This window comes from Notamacropus eugenii, chromosome 5, assembly GCF_028372415.1.
Source record: "Notamacropus eugenii isolate mMacEug1 chromosome 5, mMacEug1.pri_v2, whole genome shotgun sequence".
Classification (NCBI taxonomy): domain Eukaryota; kingdom Metazoa; phylum Chordata; class Mammalia; order Diprotodontia; family Macropodidae; genus Notamacropus; species Notamacropus eugenii.
In genome coordinates, this window is record NC_092876.1 from 225,092,485 (window position 1) to 225,105,926 (window position 13,442).

Below are 13,442 nucleotides of genomic sequence, written 5' to 3' on the forward strand. Positions count from 1 at the left end.
TCTGTGCCAGGGAGCCTTGTCTCTGACTATATGGTGCTTTTGAGGCAAATTATATTCTTTAGAATAGAGAATTTCTTGCAATTAAGAATTTTTGTGTTCAAGGAAGACAAAAAAGATATGAGAAATGCAGCAGAAGGCCAAGTCTCTGTTGTTTGTGGGGCAGATATTCAGAATGAGGTGGGGTGGGGGATTTACAGGCCAGAAGTTACTGCTGGGGAAGCAGAGGGAGAGAAAGGGGAACAGCTCACCTCAGTCTACTATCTAGTAGCTTTCTATTTTAACTAATTAATCTTGCTAAGTAGGTGCTAAGCTCTGCTTTCTCTTCAGCTGGAGGGCTGCGAATGCTGACAGTACCCTTTAAATGTGGTGCCTTGGTTCAGAGCTCTGATTACTCCACCTTAGTTACTGCCCAGCTTTTAGCTGAATATAGGGTAAAGGTTCACATTCAGAAACTTTTAAAGAGCCACCCCAAAATTTTTTTTTCACTTTACATTCACCTACTATCCTCCTCCTCCTCCTCTTCCTCACATTTAAAGATTCAAGAAAGTGAATCCAGTTTCATTTTTCTCTCCTTCTTAAGACATATATCTTTGAGGGATTTCAGAGACCTTTCTTCAGTTAAAGACAAATACTTTAGAGAAGGAAATTAAAAGACCAACTGCCAGTGTTTGTTGAAGGGAAGCTCAGTTGTTATTCACATTGTGCAACAGATGGCATTAACAGCCTGAGGGTTTGAAAGGAAAAAAAGTACATTCCCCATTTAACCAACCAGAGTTCTTATCTGAATCCAAGACTACGATCTCAAGCAGGATTACTTATTCATTTGCTTCCCCTTTAATTTTCCACTCCAAATAGGATGATACATTCTGGTCCAAGGTCAATCAACAAGCATTTAGTAGGCACCTATAATATGCCAGGTGCTGTACATATGGTGGGGATGCAGAGTCCCTGCCCTCAAGGACCTGATTTTATTGAGGGACAGAACATGTACATATAAAAATATGTATTAAATGACTAAATAATTTGAGGGGTGTGGGGGAGGAAAGGAAGCACTTGTGACTGGAGTAGAGAGTCAGATATAAGAAAGTGGTCCTTATATGAGTTTTTGAAGGATCTCTAAAATCTCTAATGTTTTGGCAGTAATGGGATCTTAGGAAGGGCAAGTAAAAGTCTCCCCAAACATAAAGACTTAAAAATCATTTCTAAGTAAATAATTTTCAATCTATACATCACCCATCCAGTGCCAGCTGGTGGTATAGTCGATAGAGCACTGGAGTTAGAGCCTGAAAGACCTGAGTTTGAATCCTGCCTCAAATGCTTATTAGCTGTGATCCTTAGTAAGTGATTTGAACCTCTCAGCCTCAATTTCCAAATTTATAAAATAGGAATAATAAAAGCACCTAACTCACAGGGCTGTGAGGATCAAATGAGATAATACATACAAAATACTTCGTAAACCCTAAAGTGCTATAGACATGTTTTTATTATTTTTATTATCATTACATAACCACAATTCCTACCTCAGGACTGTTTTGATGAGCAAATAAAATGATATATGTAAAAACATCGTACCTTAAAGTGATATGGAAATATTATTATTGCATAACAATAATTCCTACCTCAGGATTGCTATGATAATCAAATAAGATGGTGATACAGGTAAAACACTTTGTAAACCTTAAAGCATTATAAACGTTCATTATTAGCACTAACAAATACTGATGGCCAATTTTCTGGCTCACTTTTTAAAGCTGTCTCATTAGGAGTCCAATAACCTTTGGCATCTGTCACTTCAAATAAGATGGGCATCTAGCTGTATTCCTTTAGTATATGGAGACTATTTTCTGCCTATCTTTGGAATTTTTTCCTTTGGGCAGAAATGAACACGGACCTATTGTAGGTGAATGGGAACTTCTGACATGTGTTGTGTAGCAGTGATAACAGGAAATGTAATCACTGGCTGCCTGCTCCAACAGAAATTCTAGTCTGGGACTTCCATGACCAGACAGAGAAGTGTTTTAGCATTTCCAAGATGTGGTACTTCAGTGTACTAAAAATAGGCAACCCTGAACTATAATGCAGTTGAAGGACAAGATAAAAATAGGTAATCAACTTGAAAAATATTTGTATAAATAGCGTACAGAGATGAACAACTTAACCCATCGGATAGAAGGTGCTAATAGGGATTAATATTTTTTTGGATACAGAAAATAAGAGCTTTTTAAATATTCATAAGAAATGTACATATAGCATAGGTTCTGTATTTAAGTATATTTGATATTCATACTTTAACAAATTGACACTTTGAAATAGAATAGCAGTTCCTTAGCCTTTCACATGCTAATTTTCGCTCAGGTCCTCATCTTCCATCCTTTACCAATCCCTCCCAGCCCACCCCACCCTAGTGTAACCCATTATTTATTTCTTTATCAAAGAGTTGTTTGGAGCTTCCCAGCTCTGGCCCCTACTCAACAGTACAGCCAACAGCAAAGCCTGTAAACTCCCTGAAGGCAGGCAGTGAGTCTAACCTAGACTTTTTATCTCCTAGCATCTAGCACAAAGGTTTGCTGTTGCTACTGCAGCAGCAGCGGTGGTTTTTGCACACAAGAGCAGGCTAGTACAGCAGTAGGAGAGCTGGATTTTGACTCAGAGGACCTAGGCTCTGGCACTGACTGTCCTACATGGAGCAAGGAAGTCATTCAGACCTCTTGGCCTCAAGTGTCCTCAAGCTGTAAAATGATATGGATTAGGTGACCTAGTCATTCCTGTCTTGAGCACATTTTTCATCAGATTTAGAGCTGGAGAGGACAGAGAGAACCATGTGGTTTAAATGAATTGTTGAAAGACTAAATGAAGGTAGTGTACACCCTCCGTCTCCTAAACTCTAACACTTCAGTTCAGTTTAATTCAACTAAGGTGAATTCAACAAATATTCATTGAATCTCTCTGAATCTCCAGGTGCTCGAGAAAGCGAGGTTGTGTAGTGGAACACCTGAGTTTGAATCAGATACATTCCAGCTGAAGGACACAGGTCAAGACACATTTAACCTCTCTCAGTCTCAGTTTTCTCATCTGCAAAATGGAGGTAATAATCATGCCTACCTCACAGGGTAGGTGTAAGGATCAAATGAGATGTTTTATGTCAGAGTACTTTCCAAACCTTAAAGTCCTATGAAAATGCTAGCTGTTACTACGAGGTAGTGTAGCTTATCATTATAAGCACTTTCCAAATTATTTAAAACTCCATATTGACTTGTTCTTGTTTTATAATTTGTTCTACAATTCCCTGGAAGGTTCTAATCCTCAGTTGAGAACAAAACACCAAAACAGACTAATTCATGAAAATGGAAAGCATAACCCATTCTTGTCACCTGAGTAACATCTGTACTGTTTCCTTCTTTTTTGCCCTCCATTCCAGATCAATCACAAGAGTGTGCCAACTGCTCCATAATGTCTTTCATATGCATTCCTTCTTTTCAATTCTTACTGCCACCATCCTAGGTCAATCTTTGCTCATTTCCACAAATTCTTGCAACAGTTCTCAAACTAGTCTTACCTCCTGGACATTCCCTGTCCAATCCATGCTAAACACTGCTGAGTGATAACCCTAAATACTACTTGAACCATGCCACTTTCATGCTGAAAAACCCTCAGTGGTTCCCTATCATTCACAGGATAATATTCAGTCTCCTTAGTTTAGCACTCGAGGTGCTATATAATCTCACCTCAATCTAGTCTTTCATTCTTATGAACTCCTAGTGATTCCCTCCCTAAATTGTCCCTTTCCCTCCTTTGGCTTCAAGATTCAAAGCCTTTCTTTCTTGGGCCTGAAGATTTGGCTGGTGTATGTGCTATTTTTTTTTTTTGTCACAATAATGGTCTCTGGGATCAAGGTAGCTGTGACTGACTATTTTTTTATAGCCTAAATTGCAAATTCTTAGCCTGGCATTTACAGTCATTCAGAGTCTTGGTCCTATATCCTTTAAAGCATTTAACCCTTAAAAATTTTTAAAATATTAGTTTTTCACCACCATCATTTCCAATTATTTTCTTCCCTTTCCCCAGAGTCATGTCTTGTAAAAAATAATAAAAAAGACAGTTTAGCAAAAATAACCAACATGTCAACTGAGTCTCTTAATAGAGACTTCTTAAACTTCAGTGCTTCTTAAACTGCGGGTTGTAGCCACATATGCGTCATGGAAAATTTGGCAATAGTAAAATACTTTTTAATGCCAACAGCAAAAAATTAATTAAAAATCAAATGTGTTAAAAATCCAAGGTGTTTCTGGCAGGACTTGCCTGAACTGCATCGTGCAACTTCACTGCAGCCTCCACTCTGAACACAGAGCACGAGCACTTTAGTGTATGAATGCCCTCAGGCCACTAAGATCAGCAAACACCCAGAGGTGAAAAGGGGTCCAAAGGGGTCTGGAGTGGAGAAAGCTTAAGAAGCCCTGGTATATGCCATGCAACACTGTCATAGTGCCTCATCTTTGTAAAGGCTGGAAGAAATAATCTTCAGTCAGTTGTTTTGTTGTATTAATTCACACTTTTATAGTCATTGGATATGCTGTTTTCTTGGCTCTAGGTACTTTTTATTTTATCAGTTCATGTGAGTTTTCACATTGGTCTCATAGTCTTCATATCCACTGTTACTTATGAAATAGTTATATTCTATTAGTCATGCACCATAATGGATTTAGACGTTCCTCAGTTATCTATTTTTCCAGTTTTTTAAACTATAAACTGTGCTGTTATAAATATTTTGATCTTTTAACTCCTTGAAGTATGCGGCTAACAGTAGGTCAAAGGATATGGTACAGTTCAGTCACTTTCTTAATTTAGTTTCAAATTTTTTTCAAGAATACCTGAATCAATTCCCAGCTCCACCGATAGTATATTAATTTATCTGTCTTCTGACAAGTTCTCCAATGACTATTCTAATCTTTTCTTTGTCAGTTTGCTAGAAATGAGGTAGAACCAGGGCTTGCATTGATTTGCATGTCTTTTTGGTGATATGGAACTGTTTCTCATATGGCTGCTTATAGACTGCAATTCTTGAGATGTCCTTGTTTATATTGCTTGATGACTAATTCATCAGGGAAAAGTCTTTTGCCACATCATTCTCCTTTACACAATTCCATTCTGGAGGAATGCATCCTCAAATCTCTCATTTCCAGTGAATTTATCTAGGCCAACTTCCATAACTAGAAAGCCCAATTTTTACATTTCCACTTATTGAAATCTTTTTATTACTATGATGTCTCCACTGACCCACCTCTTTCAACACTCCAGCAGAAAGTGATCTTTCTCTCCTTAAATTTTCTTTGAGCATTTTATCCATATTATATATACTTTTCACTCACCACATTCTTACTTATACACGTTTCTTGTGAGAAGGAATGAAGAGGGAAGAAAATAATGACCTGAAGAAGAATAATGTAAAAGAGAAATGGAGCAATTTGGTCTTGGGGGATTGCACAGACTTCTTCAAGGAACCACAGAGGAATCCACAAAAATTCCACATGGAATTTGTCCATTTAGGAAATAGGCTATCTGTAGTCCTTTACAAATTAAAGGAACAGGTTTTAATCCCTCCATAAATACCTGTCATAAGTTCTTCCCTTATCAGTATAAAGAACAGATGTTGGCATTTTCCCTTGTCATGGACAAAAAAAAAATACAGCTTGGTTGTAAGAATCTAAAGTACTCAAGTTGCAAAAGATTTTTCAAAGAGTGGCAACATTTAAAAGAAAGGGAATATTCAATTAAGGAGACAGCATATTTGAGCATTGTAGATCTTGTTCTTTTGCCTGATAAAATGGAGGAGACTGCTCTCTCTTTTGGGGGGCATATAATATATATATGTATATATATGTATATATATACACACATACATCTAATACAATATATGACACATCATATAATACAATCACTTCGATCTGAGTCAGGGCTGGTAATACTAGCCATTTCTGTTTTAACTGCTCATTTTAATTTGCCTTTCTTACTCAGCTGACTACTGCAGAATCAGTCAGTCTGACTCCCTCCTTCTTTCCCCAACTAATGAAAAGTGTCAACAAACAGAGAAGTTAACAAGTCCAGAAGGAGAGTTAAAATTTAAAAAGGTGGGGTAGTCCCCAAATGGGATATCTAAGAATTGACTTTACTCCATCATGCTCCATACCTGTTCTTAGAGAAGTATGAATGTGACCACTGTAAAGCACTGTGCCATTCAAGCTGTAAGCGAAGAATGATACAGTCTTCTTGGTAGAAGCCATGGCTATATTCCAAATTTAGATCCATTTCTGGTTCATGTACCGATTAATCTGTGCTATAATGTTGTTGTTCAAACTAAGCCACCTATACCATCTCAACAAGATCAACATATACTCTAAACTACCTTTTCTTTTGCTTTTGCTTTCTGAAATCACTACTTCATCCCTGTCGCGTTTCTTTTCTCTCCCTCTCTTTTTGTAACTAGCCTCAAATACAGTTACGACTCACAAATGAGTTCACCAAATGACACTTCCTTGGGTATTGTGTTGCAATTTAGCTGCCTTCTTAAGCTTAGCCAAAAGCTTTGTTGCAGTGTGTGGGCTTGATACTAATTGACTGATTGAACTCCTACCTCATTATTGATGACCTTGCCATTTGGCCCTAAATATTCCTGGGAAATGCAGCTGATCAAACATGATCTTTTACTTCTCCCAGTTTCTCCTCTCACATGCACTTACTCTTTTTTTTACCACAGTCTGGTTGTCCCTTCCTCTTAAGTATACCAAATTCCTAACTATATATGTTTTGCTTCTCCTGCCTAAACGCCTCTCCCTTATAATTAATCAGAAATAACTTCAACAACTTCAGATGCAGTACATAAGGGCGAACCCTTAAACAACTTACATAACAGGTTCATTTACTTGGAATTGTTACGGAATGAATATTCTACCTAAGAGAATTTTCTAAATTGTTGAAGCTTATTATATCCCTTTGTGTGCTTTAAGAAAATGTTAGTCTTTGATGGAAATCTAATATATTATTATAGTGTAATGATTGTGATTTTAAACTTTTCTTGATGATTCAATCATTATTCTGAAAAACCATGAGCTACTGTGTAGCAATACACTACTAAGGTGTGCTTGGTTCTGACTATGTTTTTTCAGTGTTACAGTCATTTTTAATTGTAGGTAGCCAGGTGACTCAGTGACTTGAGCACTGGGCCTTTATCATGATCATCATGCATGTGTATATTTGAATGTTAAAAACCACCCTTTAAAGAAAAAAAAGTCCTCAAAAAATAAATAAGGTAATTTTTATTTAACTGGAAAAGAATCAACATACTTTCAAAACTGGCAAATATCTTGCTAAGGGCAGTAGAAATCTACCAGAATTCACAATCATCTGGCTTGACCAAAAGCTACTATAATAAGTGAACAATTTAGTTCCTTCTGTAGACAACCAAGTGTCACATAAAAACTGTAAGCCTAAAAATCAGGTGTACCCCCACCCCTACTAATTAGGCACCTCTTTAAGTGTTCCAACATTAATTTACTCATTTTTTTTAATATTTAGAATAACAGTATTTCAATCTTAAATAAGTTTCATAATGACTTACTAATACATCATATGACTATAATTAAAATAGGCGAACTGGTATTTTCAAAACCCATTTTAAATTGTTTAATCTGGACACATTTTAACCTTTTTGTGGTCCTATACATCAAAAAATAAAATAACTATTACTATAAATCAATATTTTGACAAAGAATATTTTAAGGCCTCTGGTACAAGGAACATGTATGTGTTTTAAGAGTCATCTGTGCCCTTATACTATAGGAATTATATACAGAAAAACATTTAGAATTAAATTTTCTTTGTGCATTTCAAGGGTTAAAGAAAAAGCAGAGAATTACTACAACATTAAAATGCTGAGGATCCCATCACAGTCTCTGATTTTGCATTGTTCCCATGGAAAAAAATCTAAGAGGAAGAATCTTGAGCACAAAATGATTCAACAATTAAAACCAATGTTCAACTGAAGACAGTAATTTGTTATCACTAGTATTTTTAGTTGGTTCTTTCTGCAGAATGCAAAATTTGAAATTTATGCTTATTACAAGTTTTTAATTTAACAGTAACATGAAGGCAGCATATGGCAGACATTTATTAACTCATATATTATGTTAAGGTACCTATACAATTATAAATCTAAGGATATTAAAAATGTATCCTTTTGTCTAAATCACCATTGTACAATGTTTCTACAAATAATTCAATGAAATCAACAAAATGTGATTATTGTTCATTTCAAAAACTGAAACTCATCTGCACCTCATCTTAAAAGTCCTACAGCAGCATATTCAGTTTTTAAGGCATACAGACAAAAAATATCACTATAAATTACATATTCCAATAATTCTTCTCTTGGCATGAAAAGCCATCACACAAAATTCACACATTTTAATGGACAATAGATATTAACATACACCTGAATTTACATTTGCAATAAATCTCAATTAGTATTATGTTGGCCTATGTAAGAGGTGGTGGTAAAGTGCACAATAGCTGGTGTAACATCTCTAATGGTCAGACTGTGTTTCTGTGGACACTGGACAGCTGAGTCTTGGTCTTCCATTTACAGATATGGTATTGGATGGAACAGTAACCTAAAAGAGAGACATATGATCATATCTTTCCACTTAGAAGCATACAACTGCCTAATTTCAAGTTTTCATTCACCAGAGCATTTTATTTACTGGTTAATTATGAGCACTCACATTTAGTATTTTATTGTTCAATGAAGTATAAATCATTAAGAATCAACAATCACTCATCCATGAAATTAAAAATGAGAGATTTGTTATTTTCACAACAAACAAGTTAAATAATCCATTAACACATCATAGTCTTTATAAAATGACTAAACTAACTCAAAGGACAGGAGCACAAACACAGACTGCAATCCAAGCTGTTAATGAGCTTTTTTCATGAGCTTAATTCTGGCTTCTAAAACTTGGTAGTGAGAATGCAGAAAAATACAGTGAATTTTCCAAAATCATTTTTAAAATGTGGACTTTGACTTTCTCTCACCCTGACTTTTCCCTGCCATAGACTCTTTATTTTTAGGGTAAGGCTGTCTTTGTATTTTAAGAATGCATATACTTTGGCTAATATGAAAAAAAGGAAAATGTTGGATGTTGGAGGGGATGTGGGAAAACTGGGACATTAATACACTCTTGATGGAGTTGTGAACTGACCCAACCAATCGGGAGAAAACAATTTGGAACTATGCCCAAAGAGCTATAAAACTGTGCATACCCTTTGCTCCAGCAATACCACTGCTAGGTCTGTATCCCAAAGATAGGGAAAAGGACCTATTTATAGAAAAATATTTATAGCAGCTCTTTTTGTGGTAGATAAGAATTGGAAATCAAAAGGATACCCATCAATTGAGGAATGGCTAAATAAGCAGTGGTATATGACTGTAATGGAATATTATTGTGCTATAAGAAATGACAAGCAGGATGATTTCAGAAAAACCTAGAAAGACTTACATGAACTGACACATAGTGAAGTGAACATAAACAGGAGAACACTGTACACAATAATAGCTGTATTATTCAATGAAGAACCATGGAATGAGTGAGCTATTCTCAGCAGTACAATAATCCAAGATAATCCCAAAGGACTAACTATGGAGCATACAATCAGCCTCCAGAGAAAGAACTGATTTAGATTGAATATAGACTGAAGCATGCTATTTTTCACTTTCTTTTCTTTTGTCTTCTTGTAAAAAATGACTGATACAGAAATGTTTCACATAATTGCACATGCATAACCTGTATCTTATTGCTTCCTGTCTCAGGTAAGGGGGAGGAGATGAAAGGATAAAATTTGAAACTCAAAACTTCAAATAAAAATGTTAAAAAAAATTTTTGGAAAAAAAAGAATGCATATATTTGAATGGCAGAAAAAACAAACATTTATTTTGTTTGCTTGCCATACCAATAAAAATGTGATATCAAAATAATTTAGACAGTGATAATTAACAAGTTTAATAAGTTCCTAAGAGATAAGATACTCAAGATATAACAATGTTAACAACTGAATGAAACCATTATGAATGAACCCGAAAATCAAATACAATGAAACCTGAATTTCCATGAAGACACACTCAGGTATTCTGGAACCTTACTGGGAGAAAGGCTGGGTGGCATGATGTATAGAATATTGGACGTGGAGTTGGAAAGAACTGGGCTAAAATCCTTTCTCATAAGTTTAATAGCTATGTGTCTCTTGGAAAGTCACTTAACCTCTTTCAGGCTTGGTCTCCTCATCTATAAGATAGGGATAATTAATAGCACCTACTTCATAGGATTGTTGTGAGGCTTAAATGAAAGTATTTTGCCAACCTTTAAAGTGCTATAGTCAACTATTAATAATTTATAAGATTAACAAAGACAGAAAGATTTTAAAAATAAACACAAAACATGATAGAAGTACTTCAAAAGAAAGAAAAAAATGAAGATGTTTCTCCATTTACATTACTGACTATTCACACTGATAACTGGTGGGTTTTTTTCCCATTAGAAAAAGATCTGTTGCACAAAAGGCTATTTATCTCTCCTGGGCAAAAGAAAACTGGCTGCCCTGAGCCACTGTGGCTCAATTTTTCTCCTGCTTCCTTTAGAGATGAACTTGGAAAAGTAAGAACATCCCATAGAGCATCTACAGGATTTAACTAGATTAAAAATCAGGTGTCTGGATTTCATACATGCCAAGTGCAGGGAAGCCAGAACTAAAGCAGCTGAAATATCTCTTGTTCGCAAGCCTTAGTAACAGTGTGTTTCTGTCCCAGAGATAATTACGCTGTAGTTGACATTTTCACAGGCAAAAATCAGCTTTTGAGAATATTGGGAAAAAGGAGGCTGTTCAGATGGCAGAAGAGTGGTCAAATATCACTGCTATCTAGTAGTGAAATCATGGTGGGCATGCGCGTGCGTGGGCATGCGCGTGTGTGCGTGTGCGTGTGTGTGTGTGTACACGTGTACATGATCTCAATTATGGGGGCAAATGCAGTTAAATTATTGTATTTCAGTACCAATAAATCACATTTAATCATCAGGTTTCCACTAAGTGTTCCATCAGAAAACCCCTTTTTGTGGCTCAATAGCTTCAGAAACAGGAGCACTGGAGCAAATACATTAAACTGATAAGGTGTCACTAGAGGAAGAGACAGTTTTCTCACTTAGGGGGAGAAGCCAAGAATAAATTTCCCTCCTAGATTTGGTTTCCTTTTATTTTGTTTCTTTCCTTGATCTAAAAATGGTTCATTCATCTAAAGCACAGTTTTGTGTCATGGTTCCCTTTGGCATCTGGTGAAGTTTATGGAACCCTTCTCTGAACAATGTTTTCAAATGTATAAAATACAATACGTATGGTTACAAAGAAATCCAAATACAATGCAATACAGATACAAAAATATATTTAAAACTCCATAAGACCCTGGCTAAGAGCTCCTAATCACTTGAAATTATGATCAGTTACCTTCTCATGTATATTTTTATTCTCAAGAAATTTTTCCATGTGCTGTTGTTGACTGACATTTCTACAGCTTATTTACTTTGGGGCCAGGGAAAAAACACTATTAACTGAAATCAAATAGCTGAAATAGCTTTTAAAAGTCTCTAGGGAGGGGAAAGAATAATTTATTCACTATTTGGAATAAAGTGGGGTTTTAAGATGGGCCATACTGAAATGCTCAACATTTGCCAACGCTGTGTCCTTTTCATCAATTAACACTCCAACCTTCCCCAATGCTGCTTCATCTAATTTGCAATGAGTGGATTCAACAAGTCAGTTTTGGCCAAAACTTAAATCCTCAGTTACATCTTTGAGTAAAATAAGGAGCCAGAAGATTTTGTCATTAGTAAAATTACTGAAGACTAAATTTACTTCATAGATAAATTGCTATGAAAATTAAAAGATTTATTTTTTCTACTGTGAAAATATGAAAAATTCCTTTAAACTTGTATTTTTTCTTAAAGGATTGCTATTAGGAATGCTTTTGATAGCTAAAAAACTGTCCAAGGAAATATGAGAGAAATCAGCAGGAGACTAAGCTCCTTGACAAGTCTGCCCCAAAGCTCCCCATCTCTAGTCTTTGGTCTATTTTTGGAATGCTTCCAAAGACTGAATAGTACTTTTCTGATAAAGTAAAAATCATTCCTTAGTTTGATATGTTACTAAAAATTGTATTCTAATTCAAAATGGTATATGAAAAGGCATGTGCATAATTAGAAGAAAAAAACCCCTAATACTCTGCCACCAGGTGTCTTATAAACAATATGATTCAAAGAACCTTATGTTTAAAAATTAGTTCACCTGAGATCAACTGAATATAAAAGGATATGCTGATCATATATTAGTCCTAACATCAAAAGCAGCTTATAAATCACCCACCTTGGTTCATCAGCCCTTCTCTGTACAGTAAGGAGAAGGGGAGGCAGAAATGACCTCTATGAATTTGTTGAACATAGGGGCAGGGTAGAGGATGAATTTTAAAAGGTTAGGGTATGAAATCTGTGACATGCCCATGCTATGTCAGTTATGACTATATCCTCTCTAGAGCAATCAACCAGATAATTGCTCTAATGTGAATCTAACCATTATAATTAAGGTTAATTGCTGTGGTGTGAACATCAGCCATGAAGCAGGTTGGTACCTGAAGTTAAATTGAACATTCTGGGAGCCAAGGCATAGGCAAACACAGAGCCAACTTTCTGCTGAACATCTAAACTCACTGTCAAAATCACTAGAGATTTTATTTGGCAACATAATTGTTGTTCTATAAAAGAAATGTCATCATTTGAAACAAACTAGGAAAAATTTTCAGTCTGGTATAAGAAAGATGGTATGCAAGCACAGACAAGAATGAAGAATTAGACCTGCAAGTGCCTGTCCATTTTTAATGATAGATACGGGTTATTAAGTGATTTTATTTTTCTTACTAAAAACCTAACGATAGATTATGACCTAAGGTGCTTCTCAAAGGAACAGGCACTGGCACTATGGAACCACTCAGCTAGGGCAGTAGCAAAACTGGTCTGCAGACCTTGGGAGATCCCCAAGATCCTTTCAGAAGGTCCTCAAAGTCAAAAGTGTTTTCAGAATTCTAAAATTTTGTTTGCTTTTTCATTTTCATTTGCTCATAAGCAAAAAGCAGGTTTCCAGAGGCTACATGACATGTGAATTAAAGATTTAGCTGCAAACATGAAGAGTTACTCTCTCATCTGCAGAATTGTACTCTTGTTTTACAAATAAATTAATCTATAGATATGCTGGCTATGTTGTTTTGCTTATGTTCATTCAGTATTAGCACCAACTAATCATCAAAGAAGGTCTTCTTTTAGAGGAGTGCTTGGCAAGTGGGGCACTGATCAAAG

General features: G+C 35.8%; 1 protein-coding gene across 7 annotated transcripts in view; it reads right to left on the bottom strand.

Annotated features, from left to right (window-relative positions):
- Nucleotides 1-7,295: 7,295 nt before the first annotated feature.
- COBLL1 (cordon-bleu WH2 repeat protein like 1) overlaps nt 7,296-13,442 on the bottom strand; it is a 179,299-nt gene continuing 173,152 nt past the window's right edge. For all 7 annotated transcript variants that reach the window (XM_072612177.1, XM_072612175.1, XM_072612176.1 and 4 more), the window contains one exon: nt 7,296-8,663. In XM_072612177.1, coding sequence (XP_072468278.1) covers nt 8,577-8,663 — 87 coding nt within the window. In that variant the 3' untranslated portion in view covers nt 7,296-8,576. The remainder of the gene's footprint in view (nt 8,664-13,442) is intronic.